The sequence below is a fragment of the Rutidosis leptorrhynchoides genome, chromosome 11, assembly GCF_046630445.1.
Source record: "Rutidosis leptorrhynchoides isolate AG116_Rl617_1_P2 chromosome 11, CSIRO_AGI_Rlap_v1, whole genome shotgun sequence".
NCBI lineage: Eukaryota > Viridiplantae > Streptophyta > Magnoliopsida > Asterales > Asteraceae > Rutidosis > Rutidosis leptorrhynchoides.
Genome location: NC_092343.1, coordinates 238,966,295 through 238,984,333, shown reverse-complemented (window position 1 = coordinate 238,984,333; position 18,039 = coordinate 238,966,295). Strand labels below are relative to the sequence as shown.

At 34.8% G+C, this 18,039-nt stretch overlaps 1 protein-coding gene across 1 annotated transcript in view; it reads left to right on the top strand.

Annotated features, from left to right (window-relative positions):
• The first annotated feature begins 217 nt into the window (after positions 1 to 217).
• Positions 218 to 18,039, top strand: part of LOC139875473 (replication protein A 70 kDa DNA-binding subunit B-like) — a 45,269-nt gene continuing 27,447 nt past the window's right edge. The window contains exons 1-8 of the mRNA XM_071862810.1: positions 218 to 355; positions 514 to 787; positions 905 to 1,007; positions 1,122 to 1,249; positions 1,355 to 1,439; positions 1,549 to 1,693; positions 1,798 to 1,994; positions 2,124 to 2,406. Coding sequence (XP_071718911.1) covers positions 218 to 355; positions 514 to 787; positions 905 to 1,007; positions 1,122 to 1,249; positions 1,355 to 1,439; positions 1,549 to 1,693; positions 1,798 to 1,994; positions 2,124 to 2,406 — 1,353 coding nt within the window. The remainder of the gene's footprint in view (positions 356 to 513; positions 788 to 904; positions 1,008 to 1,121; positions 1,250 to 1,354; positions 1,440 to 1,548; positions 1,694 to 1,797; positions 1,995 to 2,123; positions 2,407 to 18,039) is intronic.

Sequence of the window (18,039 nt, the reverse complement as noted above, 5' to 3'; positions counted from 1 at the left end):
AACAACTGTCACCAAAATTACGCACTCAATATAATTATCATGTAATCAAATTTGAAAATAACTTCCCCATTTTTTGGTAACCGAATATCTTTCAGTTTATCTCATATATATATACGGTTTTATCACCTTTAACTTCTCAAAGCAAATTTTCAACCTCTATCGATCAAAACTTTTCCTGTAATCAATAACCTCCAGTTTATTACATATGGAATCAAAAATGTTATTGGTAAAAGCAATTAGTCCAAGGTACCCGACTGTAACTACAATGCTCAGGATTCTTAGTATTGAAACGTTGTCCAAATCAAATTTTGATCAAGGAAAGCCTTTTCATGATGTAATCGCTACTGACAATGAGGTTACTTCTAACTATATTCCTTTTAGTTAAGACTTAACTTTTTTGTTTGTCACTTACAGTTTTTTTTTTGGTTATTTTATTTTACTACATCCACCTTATTTTTATTCCTTTTTATGTGTCATGTTTTTTTTTTCTTCTGCTTATAAGTCTTATTACAGGGTGATCGAATTGGTATTACACTCAAGAATTATCATAAGAACAAATTTGAGGATATTCTCAAGGAGCAGAATTATTATGTTCTTAAAAATGTTGGCACTCAACGATTCACAAATAACAAACTGAATCACTTGACTCATGATATCAGGTTAATCTTTATCAACAAAACAACAGTCGTGCCTGTGCCCTCCAATCAACGGACTGGTAGTGATGGTTTCAGATTCATTCCTTTTGAGGATCTTATTTCATGTCAACTACCAGAAAAACACACTGCAGGTATCATCAATCTTCTGTATTTATGATATTTTAATTTATTTAAATTGAATTATCTTTAGTCTTAACCCATATTACATTTATTGTGTATTTCTAATATTTGTTTTACAAATCTCACAGATGTGATTGGTAAAGTTCACTACTATGATCGTGAACCGAAAACATATGGTTCAACCTCTGATGAAAAGTCTAAATACATCAATCTGGAACTGAAGGATATAGAGTAACATCCATATCTTAAAAATGTAACTGTTTCAAAAATTTTCTCCAAATTGAAATTTCATATTCATATTGTTATTATATTAAAAGTAATTATACTTATTATTTGTTTTGACAGTGGTTCCATTGTCTCATGCACATTGTTTGCTAAATATATGGTTGATTTTTTTGCTCATATGAAACAAACCGATGAAAATCAGTGTATCATTCTGCTTATTCAGTTTGGAAGAACCAAAAAATACAATCGTATGTATATTTCTATATATATATTTACATATGTCTTTCATAGCCAAATTTTTGTATTTGTATTGGCATTTACCTTTTCTTCTTACTCCATCTTATAAACTGCAGCTCAGCTAACTGTTGGTAGTGACTGGAGTCACACCAGATTGTTTTTCGACACCAACTTACCTATTATCACTGACTTTAGGACACGGTTGTATTTAATTACATATTAACCTTCTTTTTATTCCTTAAAATACGTCTTTATACACTTTGTCATACATATTATTCTGTCATACTAATTCATTATACAATGGTTGCAGATTTCTTGCCAATCACGAAGAGAATGGTGCAGAGACATCTTTCGCACCTTCGCTGACACCAACCTTGACACCTAAAGGGAAACCTCTAGATGAGTGGTTCGAAAATGTTACATGTGTTGGATGTGCTGACTTGTCATACAATAATGTCAGGCTATTTTTCGTTGTTTCCAAATTACATTTTTGTAGTGCTCATAGTGTTTTGCTCTTATATTTAACTAACAACTACCACATAACTATGTTCTTTTATAGGAGGGAGTTTATGTTGTTACAGCTGATATCATTGCCATTGAACCAGACAGTATGTGGTCGTACATCGCCTGTAAGAAATGCCATAGAACAGCAAAATCAAAATCTAATGATGTTGATCTTACACTCGACATTGATCAGCAGTTGATGTTAAAGTGTAATTGCAGTTATTGTGGCGATAACCCACAAGTTGCTCTAAGGTATCTAATACAATAACTTGAAAACTTACTCATATCAGCTACTTATGTTACACATACTGAAAAAAACAGTGTCATTCATATACATATAAACGTTTGAAACTTACAGAATGCATTTCATCCAAAAAACAGGTTCACAGTTAGTGTGCGCGTGTCAGATGATACTGGAGTTGCCACAGTTACTATCTTTGAAACTGTTGTCAAAAAGTTTGTTACCAAATCCGCTTACGAGCTCCAAAAGTCATTACCTGAAGACGAGGACCACCCCTCAGAGTTGGAAGCATTATTGGGTCAGAATCTTCTATTGAAGGTGGATGTTAAGCCTTACAACAAAAAGTATACCCTAGAGAACTATACAGTCAAAGATGCATCCACAGATGAAACATTTTTTGAGAAATTTCGCGAACAATACAGGGTAATAATTATATCTCAAACATGACACATTAAAAAATATTGTCTCATTTGTTTTTCATTATATATACAAAATTGTTTGTGCATGTTATGATATTTTGTAACATCCCGCCTTTTTCCGTTATACTATTTTAAACTCCGTTATATGTTTATAACATCTCCCGTTAATACACGTTTTTAATTATCATGTTTAGGTAATTTAACGCACCCGCAACCGAACTCGAGGGACTAGTTTCGCCAAAACACCAAAGTGGTGACTAGCTTTTTGACTAGTCAACCACCTCCCCACTCTTTTCCATTTCATTTCTCTTTTTCTTAATTACTTCCACCATTTTCTCTAATTCTTCAAAAAGGAAATCATCATCCATTTCAAATCGATCAAGCTTCAATCCAAACAAATTACATATTTGCAATCCTTGCATCTTCCTCTTCGATTCCATACCGATTTCATCTAATTTGGGTAACTTTCTAAAATCACTAGATTTTGTGTTCTTGATGTTTTTGAGTTATAAAGTTGTTAATTAGTGTCTATGGCTCAAGTCTAACATGATTATGTGTTTGAATTGCTTGATTTGTTGTTTGGAAGTAACTAGCATGAACTAGTCAAATGGGTGTGTTTAATCTTGAGTTTTAGATGATTAAATGTTGTTAAATGTTATAGATGCATGTATTAAATGTGTTCCTAGTGTTACTAGCTTCAATTTGATGTGTAGGTTGCATGAGAAAACTCTATAAACTTGATTAGTGATTTTGGTGATTTTGGGTTAGGGTTTGATGAACTTGAAGTGGATATTTGATGCATTGAATGCCATGAATTATTGTTAGTAAGTAGTTAGTTGTATTGTATGCTTGATTATCTACAAAACGGCGTATTGAATGTATGCATTAAATGCGCGAATCATAAATGTGCATTGATGAGCATGAACATTTAATGAGGTGCATTGATTGATCATTTAAGCTAGAAATTCGGTTATTGCAAATGATGTTTTTGGTTGATGAATTGTGTTTAGTTGCATTCTACGTCAAAAGAGCTTTCTAACGATATAAGGTGCGAGTCCTAAGTGTTTGCGGTTTGTGTTTTATGCTTGTTTGAAAGTTTGATCAAGTTTGGACAAGTGAAACAGACCAGGTGCCAGCACCCGGCTAATGCCTCGACGCGGCCAATACCTGTCGCGGCGCGACATAAAGGGGGGCCAGATTCTGACCTCCATGTCCCAAATACGAAAAATGTTTGGCATGTTCTAGACTTCCAATTCACATGCAACTTGTTCTAACATGCTTATATATGAATAATTAGCATAGAAAATTTGTTCGGGACCCGACCCGAACATGTTGACTTTTTCGTTGACTTTGACCGACCAAAGTTTGACTTTTTGTCAAACTTAACCAATTGATTATGCAATCTTTCTAACATGATTCTATACTCGTATCTTGCATGAAACTTGACAATTTGATTCACATGCTACATAATCGAGTCGTGTCGAGCCATAGGATTAATTGAACATCTTTGACCCTTCGTGACTATCGTTATTGATACAACCTATTTGTTTAGGTCAAGACTAGCATTGTCCTTGCACACGTTACTTGTCGAGGTACTTGTTTACTCTTGCAATCAAAGGTGAGATCATAGTCCCACTTTTACTCTTTTTGAACTTATATTTGGGATGGAAAAACATAAACGTTTCATTTAAACTAAGTGAACACAAGCACAGGAAAACAAACATTCTACATACGAGTTTAGAACAAAATCCTCAATTCAATTATCATTAGTACTCTTGCAGTGTGTAAGCGTAGGCGTGAACTTATGTTGTATGGCCATATGGGTTTGACAAACCCTCATCTCGGACGGTTCGCTACCGTCCACAGATGAAATATATTTTCGAGAAACAGTGTTGTTTTAGCACTATTAATGGGGTATCAACGGACGGAATGTTATGAAATGTCCCGTTCTTATTGATTAAAAACGTTCCATATTAATTGATTTCGTTGCGAGGTTTTGACCTCTATATGAGACGTTTTTCAAAGACTGCATTCATTTTTAAACAAACCATAACCTTTATTTCATCAATAAAGGTTTAAAAAAACTTTACGTAGATTATCAAATAATGATAATCTAAAATATCCTGTTTACACACGACCATTACATAATGGTTTACAATACAAATATGTTACAACAAAATAAGTTTCTTGAATGCAGTTTTTACACAATATCATACAAGCATGGACTCCAATTCTTGTCCTTATTTAAGTATGCGACAGCGGAAGCTCTTAATAATCACCTGAGAATAAACATGCTTAAAACGTCAACAAAAATGTTGGTGAGTTATAGGTTTAACCTATATATATCAAATCGTAACAATAGACCACAAGATTTCATATTTCAATACACATCCCATACATAGAGATAAAAATCATTCATATGGTGAACACCTGGTAACCGACAATAACAAGATGCATATATAAGAATATCCCCATCATTCCGGGACACCCTTCGGATATGATATAAATTTCGAAGTACTAAAGCATCCGGTACTTTGGATGGGGTTTGTTAGGCCCAATAGATCTATCTTTAGGATTCGCGTCAATTAGGGTGTCTGTTCCCTAATTCTTAGATTACCAGACTTAATAAAAAGGGGCATATTCGATTTCGATAATTCAACCATAGAATGTAGTTTCACGTACTTGTGTCTATTTTGTAAATCATTTATAAAACCTGCATGTATTCTCATCCCAAAAATATTAGATTTTAAAAGTGGGACTATAACTCACTTTCACAGATTTTTACTTCGTCGGGAAGTAAGACTTGGCCACTGGTTGATTCACGAACCTATAACAATATATACATATATATCAAAGTATGTTCAAAATATATTTACAACACTTTTAATATATTTTGATGTTTTAAGTTTATTAAGTCAGCTGTCCTCGTTAGTAACCTACAACTAGTTGTCCACAGTTAGATGTACAGAAATAAATCGATAAATATTATCTTGAATCAATCCACGACCCAGTGTATACGTATCTCAGTATTGATCACAACTCAAACTATATATATTTTGGAATCAACCTCAACCCTGTATAGCTAACTCCAACATTCACATATAGAGTGTCTATGGTTGTTCCGAAATATATATAGATGTGTCGACATGATAGGTCGAAACATTGTATACGTGTCTATGGTATCTCAAGATTACATAATATATAATACAAGTTGATTAAGTTATGGTTGGAATAGATTTGTTACCAATTTTCACGTAGCTAAAATGAGAAAAATTATCCAATCTTGTTTTACCCATAACTTCTTCATTTTAAATCCGTTTTGAGTGAATCAAATTGCTATGGTTTCATATTGAACTCTATTTTATGAATCTAAACAAAAAAAGTATAGGTTTCTAGTCGGAAAAATAAGTTACAAGTCGTTTTTGTAAAGGTAGTCATTTCAGTCGAAAGAACGACGTCTAGATGACCATTTTAGAAAACATACTTCCACTTTGAGTTTAACCATAATTTTTGGATATAGTTTCATGTTCATAATAAAAATCATTTTCTCAGAATAACAACTTTTAAATCAAAGTTTATCATAGTTTTTAATTAACTAACCCAAAACAGCCCGCGGTGTTACTACGACGGCGTAAATCCGGTTTTACGGTGTTTTTCGTGTTTCCAGGTTTTAAATCATTAAGTTAGCATATCATATAGATATAGAACATGTGTTTAGTTGATTTTAAAAGTCAAGTTAGAAGGATTAACTTTTGTTTGCGAACAAGTTTAGAATTAACTAAACTATGTTCTAGTGATTACAAGTTTAAACCTTCGAATAAGATAGCTTTATATGTATGAATCGAATGATGTTATGAACATCATTACTACCTTAAGTTCCTTGGATGAACCTACTGGAAAAGAGAAAAATGGATCTAGCTTCAATGGATCCTTGGATGGCTCAAAGTTCTTGAAGCAAAATCATGACACGAAAACAAGTTCAAGTAAGATCATCACTTGAAATAAGATTGTTATAGTTGTAGAAATTGAACCAAAGTTTGAATATGATTATTACCTTGTATTAGAATGATAACCTACTGTAAGAAACAAAGATTTCTTGAGGTTGGATGATCACCTTACAAGGTTGGAAGTGAGCTAGCAAACTTGAAAGTATTCTTGATTTTATGAAACTAGAACTTTTGGAATTTATGAAGAACACTTAGAACTTGAAGATAGAACTTGAGAGAGTTCAATTAGATGAAGAAAATTGAAGAATGAAAGTGTTTGTAGGTGTTTTTGGTCGTTGGTGTATGGATTAGATATAAAGGATATGTAATTTTGTTTTCATGTAAATAAGTCATGAATGATTACTCATATTTTTGTAATCTTATGAGATATTTCATGCTAGTTGACAAATGATGGTTCCCACATGTGTTAGGTGACTCACATGGGCTGCTAAGAGCTGATCATTGGAGTGTATATACCAATAGTACATACATCTAAAAGCTGTGTATTGTACGAGTACGAATACGGGTGCATACGAGTAGAATTGTTGATGAAACTGAACGAGAATGTAATTGTAAGCATTTTTGTTAAGTAGAAGTATTTTGATAAGTGTATTGAAGTCTTTCAAAAGTGTATAAATACATATTAAAACACTACATGTATATACATTTTAACTGAGTCGTTAAGTCATCGTTAGTCGTTACATGTAAGTGTTGTTTTGAAACCTTTAGGTTAACGATCTTGTTAAATGTTGTTAACCCAATGTTTATAATATCAAAAGAGATTTTAAATTATTATATTATCATGATATTATGATGTACGAATATCTCTTAATATGATATATATACATTAAATGTCGTTACAACGATAAACGTTACATATATGTCTCGTTTCAAAATCATTAAGTTAGTAGTCTTGTTTTTACATATGTAGTTCATTGTTAATATAATTAATGATATGTTTACTTATCAAAATATCATGTTAACTATATATATAACCATATATATGTCATCATATAGTTTTTTTACAAGTTTTAACGTTCGTGAATCACCGGTCAACTTGGGTGGTCAATTGTCTATATGAAACCTATTTCAATTAATCAAGTCTTAACAAGTTTGATTGCTTAACATGTTGGAAACATTTAATCATGTAAACATCAATCTCAATTAATATATATAAACATGGAAAAGTTCGGGTCACTACAGTACCTACCCGTTAAATAAATTTCGTCCCGAAATTTTAAGCTGTTGAAGGTGTTGACGAATCTTCTGGAAATAGATGCGGGTATTTCTTCTTCATCTGATCTTCACGCTCCCAGGTGAACTCGGGTCCTCTACGAGCATTCCATCGAACCTTAACAATTGGTATCTTGTTTTGCTTAAGTCTTTTAACCTCACGATCCATTATTTCGACGGGTTCTTCGATGAATTGGAGTTTTTCGTTGATTTGGATTTCATCTAATGGAATAGTGAGATCTTCTTTAGCAAAACATTTCTTCAAATTCGAGACGTGGAAAGTGTTATGTACAGCTGCGAGTTGTTGAGGTAACTCAAGTCGGTAAGCTACTGGTCCGACACGATCAATAATCTTGAATGGTCCAATATACCTTGGATTTAATTTCCCTCGTTTACCAAATCGAACAACGCCTTTCCAAGGTGAAACTTTAAGCATGACCATCTCTCCAATTTCAAATTCTATATCTTTTCTTTTAATGTCAGCGTAGCTCTTTTGTCGACTTTGGGCGGTTTTCAACCGTTGTTGAATTTGGATGATCTTCTCGGTAGTTTCTTGTATAATCTCCGGACCCGTAATCTGTCTATCCCCCACCTCACTCCAACAAATCGGAGACCTGCACTTTCTACCATAAAGTGCTTCAAACGGCGCCATCTCAATGCTTGAATGGTAGCTGTTGTTGTAGGAAAATTCTGCTAACGGTAGATGTCGATCCCAACTGTTTCCGAAATCAATAACACATGCTCGTAGCATGTCTTCAAGCGTTTGTATCGTCCTTTCGCTCTGCCCATCAGTTTGTGGATGATAGGCAGTACTCATATCTAGACGAGTTCCTAATGCTTGCTGTAATGTCTGCCAGAATCTTGAAATAAATCTGCCATCCCTATCAGAGATAATAGAGATTGGTATTCCATGTCTGGAGACGACTTCCTTCAAATACAGTCGTGCTAACTTCTCCATCTTGTCATCTTCTCTTATTGGTAGGAAGTGTGCTGATTTGGTGAGACGATCAACTATTACCCAAATAGTATCAAAACCACTTGCAGTCCTTGGCAATTTAGTGATGAAATCCATGGTAATGTTTTCCCATTTCCATTCTGGGATTTCGGGTTGTTGAAGTAGACCTGATGGTTTCTGATGCTCAGCTTTGACCTTAGAACACGTCAAACATTCTCCTACGTATTTAGCAACATCGGCTTTCATACCCGGCCACCAAAAATGTTTCTTGAGATCCTTGTACATCTTCCCCGTTCCAGGATGTATTGAGTATCTAGTTTTATGAGCTTCTCTAAGTACCATTTCTCTCATATCTCCAAATTTTGGTACCCAAATCCTTTCAGCCCTATACCGGGTTCCGTCTTCCCGAATATTAAGATGCTTCTCCGATCCTTTGGGTATTTCATCCTTTAAATTTCCCTCTTTTAAAACTCCTTGTTGCGCCTCTTTTATTTGAGCAGTAATGTTATTATGAATCATTATATTCATAGATTTTACTCGAATGGGTTCTCTATCCTTCCTGCTCAAGGCATCGGCTACCACATTTGCCTTCCCCGGGTGGTAACGAATCTCAAAATCGTAATCATTCAATAATTCAATCCACCTACGCTGCCTCATATTCAGTTGTTTCTGATTAAATATGTGTTGAAGACTTTTGTGGTCGGTATATATAATACTTTTGACCCCGTATAAGTAGTGCCTCCAAGTCTTTAATGCAAAAACAACCGCGCCTAATTCCAAATCATGCGTCGTATAATTTTGTTCGTGAATCTTCAATTGTCTAGACGCATAAGCAATCACCTTCGTTCGTTGCATTAATACACAACCGAGACCTTGCTTTGATGCGTCACAATAAATCACAAAATCATCATTCCCTTCAGGCAATGACAATATAGGTGCCGTAGTTAGCTTTTTCTTCAATAACTGAAACGCTTTCTCTTGTTCATCATTCCATTCAAATTTCTTCCCTTTATGCGTTAATGCAGTCAAGGGTTTTGCTATTCTGGAAAAGTCTTGGATGAACCTTCTGTAGTAACCAGCTAGTCCTAAAAACTGGCGTATGTGTTTCGGAGTTTTCGGGGTTTCCCACTTTTCAACAGTTTCTATCTTTGCCGGATCCACCTTAATACCTTCTTTGTTCACTATGTGACCGAGGAATTGAACTTCTTCCAACCAAAATGCACACTTTGAAAACTTAGCGTACAATTCTTCCTTCCTCAATACTTCTAACACCTTTCTCAAATGTTCACCGTGTTCTTGGTCATTCTTTGAGTAAATAAGTATGTCATCAATGAAAACAATGACAAACTTGTCAAGGTATGGTCCACACACTCGGTTCATAAGGTCCATGAACACAGCTGGTGCATTAGTTAAACCAAACGGCATGACCATAAACTCGTAATGACCGTAACGTGTTCTGAAAGCAGTCTTTGGAATATCATCTTCTTTCACCCGCATTTGATGATACCCGGAACGTAAGTCAATCTTTGAATAAACAGACGAGCCTTGTAGTTGATCAAATAAGTCGTCGATTCTCGGTAGTGGGTAGCGGTTCTTGATGGTAAGTTTGTTCAACTCTCGGTAGTCGATACACAACCTGAATGTACCATCTTTCTTCTTGACAAACAAAACAGGAGCTCCCCACGGTGATGTGCTTGGTCGAATGAAACCACGCTCTAAAAGTTCTTGTAATTGGCTTTGTAGTTCTTTCATCTCGCTGGGTGCGAGTCTGTAAGGAGCACGAGCTATTGGTGCAGCTCCTGGTACAAGATCTATTTGAAATTCAACGGATCGATGTGGGGGTAATCCCGGTAATTCTTTCGGAAATACATCGGGAAATTCTTTTGCAATGGGAACATCATTGATGCTCTTTTCTTCAGTTTGTACTTTCTCGACGTGTGCTAGAACAGCATAGCAACCTTTTCTTATTAGTTTTTGTGCCTTCAAATTACTAATAAGATGTAGCTTCGTGTTGCCCTTTTCTCCGTACACCATTAAGGGTTTTCCTTTTTCTCGTATAATGCGAATTGCATTTTTGTAACAGACGATCTCTGCTTTCACTTCTTTCAACCAGTCCATACCGATTATCACATCAAAACTCCCTAACTCTACTGGTATCAAATCAATCTTAAATGTTTCGCTAACCAGTTTAATTTCTCGATTCCGACATATATTATCTGCTGAAATTAATTTACCATTTGCTAATTCGAGTAAAAATTTACTATCCAAAGGCGTCAATGGACAACTTAATTTAGCACAAAAATCTCTACTCATATAGCTTCTATCCGCACCCGAATCAAATAAAACGTAAGCAGATTTATTGTCAATAAGAAACGTACCCGTAACAAGCTCCGGGTCTTCCTGTGCCTCTGCCGCATTAATATTGAAAACTCTTCCGCGGCCTTGTCCATTTGTGTTCTCCTGGTTCGGACAATTTCTAATAATGTGGCCCGGTTTTCCACATTTATAACAAACTACATTGGCATAACTTGCTCCGACACTACTTGCTCCACCATTACTCGTTCCGACACCATTTGTTCCTTTCGTTCTATTAACCCCTGGTCCGTAGACATCACACTTCGCCGCGCTATGACCATTTCTTTTACACTTGTTGCAAAATTTGGTGCAGAACCCCGAGTGATACTTTTCACACCTTTGGCATAGCGGCTTCTGATTGTTGTTGTTGTTGCGGTTATTATTGTTGTTAAGATGATTGTTGTGGTTGCTGTTGTTGTTGTTGTTGTTGTTGGGCCGTTTGTTGTAGCTGCGATTGATGTTGCGATTGTTAGGATAGTTGTTGCGATTATTGTTATAATTGCTGTTGTTGTTGTATTGGTGATTCTTATCACCGTTTTCCTCCCACTTTCTTTTGACTTGCTTCACATTGGCCTCTTCAGCAGTCTGTTCTTTAATTCTTTCTTCAATCTGGTTCACTAGTTTGTGAGCCATTCTACATGCCTGTTGTATGGAGGCGGGCTCGTGTGAACTTATATCTTCTTGGATTCTTTCCGGTAATCCTTTCACAAACGCGTCGATCTTCTCTTCCTCATCTTCGAATGCTCCCGGACACAATAGGCACAATTCTGTGAATCGTCTTTCGTACGTGGTAATATCAAATCCTTGGGTTCGTAACCCTCTAAGTTCTGTCTTGAGCTTATTGACCTCGGTTCTGGGACGGTACTTCTCGTTCATCAAGTGCTTGAATGCTGACCACGGTAGTGCGTACGCATCGTCTTGTCCCACTTGCTCTAGATAGGTATTCCACCATGTTAACGCAGAACCTGTAAAGGTATGCGTAGCGTACTTCACTTTGTCCTCTTCAGTACACTTACTTATGGCAAACACCGATTCAACCTTCTCGGTCCACCGTTTCAATCCGATCGGTCCTTCGGTTCCATCAAATTCCAAAGGTTTGCAGGCAGTGAATTCTTTGTAGGTGCATCCTACACGATTTCCTGTACTGCTAGATCCAAGGTTATTGTTGGTATGTAGCGCAGCCTGTACTGCGGCTATGTTTGAAGCTAGAAAAGTACGGAATTCCTCTTCATTCATATTCACGGTGTGTCGAGTAGTCGGTGCCATTTCCTTCAAAATAGTTAAATGGAACAAGTTAATCATACAGAATATTAAGAGTAGTTAATAGTATTTTGTAGCATAATATGAACTCATTTATAAAAGCTTTTTCTTCATATTAGCGTTTTATAAGTTTAAATTCGGGTAGTACCTACCCGTTAAGTTCATACTTAGTAGCTAATATACAATTCAACTACTACAATTCTATATGAAAAACTGATTGTAATAATATTTCGCGTTCAAACTTTTATACAATATTTTACAAACTTACAATACCGCTTATTTTACATAAAGCATGAAATATAGCACACAATAACTTTGATACAAGATAGTTGTGAAGACAATTCTAGCTAGTACACAAGTCGTTCGGCAAAGGCAATAAAGACACGTAATTCATACGTCCAGAAACAAGTCATGCATTCTGGTTTTACTAGGACTACTTCCCATCCTTGGTCTTGTGCAACATAACCGTTATGGCCGTTGATAAGACAGCGTGTTGTAATGTCATCAAAGGGACGAGGGTTACGTAATGTCCAACAGTCCCGTAATAATCTAAAAACCTCATTTCTTACCCCAATTACCGACTCCGTCACTTGTGGAAACGTTTTGTTTAATAGTTGTAGCCCGATGTTCTTGTTCTCACTTTGGTGAGAAGCGAACATTACTAATCCGTAAGCATAACATGCTTCTTTATGTTGCATGTTAGCCGCTTTTTCTAAATCACGAAGTCCAATATTCGGATATATTGAGTCAAAATAATTTCTTAACCCGTTGCGTAAAATAGCATTTGGGTTCCCCGCAATATATGCGTCAAAGTAAACACATCGTAACTTATGGGTTTCCCAATGTGATATCCCCCATCTTTCAAACGAAAGTCTCTTATAAACCAAGACATTCTTGGAACGTTCTTCGAATGTCTTACAAACTGATCTCGCCTTAAATAGTTGTGCCGAAGAATTCTGGCCGACTCTAGACAAGATTTCATCAATCATGTCTCCGGGTAGGTCTCTTAAAATATTGGGTTGTCTATCCATTTTGTGTTTTTAAACTGTAAAATAGACAAGAGTTAGTTTCATAAAAAAAATACTTATTAATACAAGCAATTTTTACATATATCATAAAGCATAAGAACACTATATTACATATATTACACCACACGAATACAACTATCTTATTCCGACTCGCTCGTTTCTTCTTCTTCGGTTTTGGTTCGTTTTGCCAAGTTTCTAGGGATATATGATGTTCCCCTAATACGAGCCGTCGTTGTCCACATTGGTTTAGAAAAACCTGGTGGTTTAGAGGTTCCCGGGTCATTGTTACAACTTAAGGACTTCGGGGGTTGACGATACATATAAAGTTCATCAGGGTTGGAATTAGATTTCTCTATTTTTAAGCCCTTTCCCTTATTATTTTCTTTTGCCTTTTTAAATTCAGTTGGGGTAATTTCTATAACATCATCGGAATTCTCGTCGGAATCCGATTCATCGGAGAATTGGTAATCCTCCCAATATTTTGCTTCCTTGGCGGAAACACCATTGACCATAATTAACTTTGGTCGGTTGGTTGAGGATTTTCTTTTACTTAACCGTTTTATTATTTCCCCCACCGGTTCTATTTCTTCATCCGGTTCCGATTCTTCTTCCGGTTCCGATTCTTCTTCCGGTTCCGATTCTTCTTCCGGTTCCGACTCTTCTTCCGGTTCCTCTTCGGGAACTTGTGAATCAGTCCACAAATCATTCCAATTTACATTTGACTCTTCATTATTATTAGGTGAGTCAATGGGACTTGTTCTAGAGGTAGACATCTATCACATAATATCAAACACGTTAAGAGATTAATATATCACATAATATTCATATGTTAAAAATATATAGTTTCCAACAAAAATGTTAAGCAATCATTTTTAAAGAAAACACGGTCGAAGTCCAGACTCACTAATGCATCCTAACAAACTCGATAAGACACACTAATGCAAATTTTCTGGTTCTCTAAGACCAACGCTCGGATACCAACTGAAATGTCCCGTTCTTATTGATTAAAAACGTTCCATATTAATTGATTTCGTTGCGAGGTTTTGACCTCTATATGAGACGTTTTTCAAAGACTGCATTCATTTTTAAACAAACCATAACCTTTATTTCATCAATAAAGGTTTAAAAAAACTTTACGTAGATTATCAAATAATGATAATCTAAAATATCCTGTTTACACACGACCATTACATAATGGTTTACAATACAAATATGTTACAACAAAATAAGTTTCTTGAATGCAGTTTTTACACAATATCATACAAGCATGGACTCCAATTCTTGTCCTTATTTAAGTATGCGACAGCGGAAGCTCTTAATAATCACCTGAGAATAAACATGCTTAAAACGTCAACAAAAATGTTGGTGAGTTATAGGTTTAACCTATATATATCAAATCGTAACAATAGACCACAAGATTTCATATTTCAATACACATCCCATACATAGAGATAAAAATCATTCATATGGTGAACACCTGGTAACCGACAATAACAAGATGCATATATAAGAATATCCCCATCATTCCGGGACACCCTTCGGATATGATATAAATTTCGAAGTACTAAAGCATCCGGTACTTTGGATGGGGTTTGTTAGGCCCAATAGATCTATCTTTAGGATTCGCGTCAATTAGGGTGTCTGTTCCCTAATTCTTAGATTACCAGACTTAATAAAAAGGGGCATATTCGATTTCGATAATTCAACCATAGAATGTAGTTTCACGTACTTGTGTCTATTTTGTAAATCATTTATAAAACCTGCATGTATTCTCATCCCAAAAATATTAGATTTTAAAAGTGGGACTATAACTCACTTTCACAGATTTTTACTTCGTCGGGAAGTAAGACTTGGCCACTGGTTGATTCACGAACCTATAACAATATATACATATATATCAAAGTATGTTCAAAATATATTTACAACACTTTTAATATATTTTGATGTTTTAAGTTTATTAAGTCAGCTGTCCTCGTTAGTAACCTACAACTAGTTGTCCACAGTTAGATGTACAGAAATAAATCGATAAATATTATCTTGAATCAATCCACGACCCAGTGTATACGTATCTCAGTATTGATCACAACTCAAGCTATATATATTTTGGAATCAACCTCAACCCTGTATAGCTAACTCCAACATTCACATATAGAGTGTCTATGGTTGTTCCGAAATATATATAGATGTGTCGACATGATAGGTCGAAACATTGTATACGTGTCTATGGTATCTCAAGATTACATAATATATAATACAAGTTGATTAAGTTATGGTTGGAATAGATTTGTTACCAATTTTCACGTAGCTAAAATGAGAAAAATTATCCAATCTTGTTTTACCCATAACTTCTTCATTTTAAATCCGTTTTGAGTGAATCAAATTGCTATGGTTTCATATTGAACTCTATTTTATGAATCTAAACAAAAAAAGTATAGGTTTCTAGTCGGAAAAATAAGTTACAAGTCGTTTTTGTAAAGGTAGTCATTTCAGTCGAAAGAACGACGTCTAGATGACCATTTTAGAAAACATACTTCCACTTTGAGTTTAACCATAATTTTTGGATATAGTTTCATGTTCATAATAAAAATCATTTTCTCAGAATAACAACTTTTAAATCAAAGTTTATCATAGTTTTTAATTAACTAACCCAAAACAGCCCGCGGTGTTACTACGACGGCGTAAATCCGGTTTTACGGTGTTTTTCGTGTTTCCAGGTTTTAAATCATTAAGTTAGCATATCATATAGATATAGAACATGTGTTTAGTTGATTTTAAAAGTCAAGTTAGAAGGATTAACTTTTGTTTGCGAACAAGTTTAGAATTAACTAAACTATGTTCTAGTGATTACAAGTTTAAACCTTCGAATAAGATAGCTTTATATGTATGAATCGAATGATGTTATGAACATCATTACTACCTTAAGTTCCTTGGATGAACCTACTGGAAAAGAGAAAAATGGATCTAGCTTCAATGGATCCTTGGATGGCTCAAAGTTCTTGAAGCAAAATCATGACACGAAAACAAGTTCAAGTAAGATCATCACTTGAAATAAGATTGTTATAGTTGTAGAAATTGAACCAAAGTTTGAATATGATTATTACCTTGTATTAGAATGATAACCTACTGTAAGAAACAAAGATTTCTTGAGGTTGGATGATCACCTTACAAGGTTGGAAGTGAGCTAGCAAACTTGAAAGTATTCTTGATTTTATGAAACTAGAACTTTTGGAATTTATGAAGAACACTTAGAACTTGAAGATAGAACTTGAGAGAGTTCAATTAGATGAAGAAAATTGAAGAATGAAAGTGTTTGTAGGTGTTTTTGGTCGTTGGTGTATGGATTAGATATAAAGGATATGTAATTTTGTTTTCATGTAAATAAGTCATGAATGATTACTCATATTTTTGTAATCTTATGAGATATTTCATGCTAGTTGACAAATGATGGTTCCCACATGTGTTAGGTGACTCACATGGGCTGCTAAGAGCTGATCATTGGAGTGTATATACCAATAGTACATACATCTAAAAGCTGTGTATTGTACGAGTACGAATACGGGTGCATACGAGTAGAATTGTTGATGAAACTGAACGAGAATGTAATTGTAAGCATTTTTGTTAAGTAGAAGTATTTTGATAAGTGTATTGAAGTCTTTCAAAAGTGTATAAATACATATTAAAACACTACATGTATATACATTTTAACTGAGTCGTTAAGTCATCGTTAGTCGTTACATGTAAGTGTTGTTTTGAAACCTTTAGGTTAACGATCTTGTTAAATGTTGTTAACCCAATGTTTATAATATCAAAAGAGATTTTAAATTATTATATTATCATGATATTATGATGTACGAATATCTCTTAATATGATATATATACATTAAATGTCGTTACAACGATAAACGTTACATATATGTCTCGTTTCAAAATCATTAAGTTAGTAGTCTTGTTTTTACATATGTAGTTCATTGTTAATATAATTAATGATATGTTTACTTATCAAAATATCATGTTAACTATATATATAACCATATATATGTCATCATATAGTTTTTTTACAAGTTTTAACGTTCGTGAATCACCGGTCAACTTGGGTGGTCAATTGTCTATATGAAACCTATTTCAATTAATCAAGTCTTAACAAGTTTGATTGCTTAACATGTTGGAAACATTTAATCATGTAAACATCAATCTCAATTAATATATATAAACATGGAAAAGTTCGGGTCACTACATGTTAAGCTTTGATAATTGGGTGCTCGTGAATATTAACTTTTAGAATGTCTTACTATTATTTCAACTTTACAAACCTTGTGGTTCAGCTTACTTTACTTTTACTCAATTACTTATTTAAACCTATGATTTCACCAACGTTTTCGTTGACAGATTCTCTATGTTTTTCTCAGGTCCTTGAACTTATGTGATACATGCTTCCGCACATACTTTTTGATACTTGCATAGGATGTCGAGTATATTGCATACGTGGAGCGTCTTTTTGGCTACTTTAAATTGTGTCGCATGTGTTTCATATTAACTTTGAACATTGTTATGTACTTGTTATGGAAACTTCTTTTGTAAACTTCGAAACATCCTTTTATGAAATGAATGCGACATATTTTCGGTCAAACTTTGTTATAAAGACTTATGACCATGTAATGGGACCATACGTAGATGACGCCGTCATTTGACGATTTGTCGGGGTCGCTACAAGTGGTATCAGAGCCTTGGTTGTAGGGATTTAGAGTTCATTGGTGTCGACCCCGAGTCATAGGGTACATTGGTGAGTCTAGACTACAACCGGCATATAGACTTGACATAGG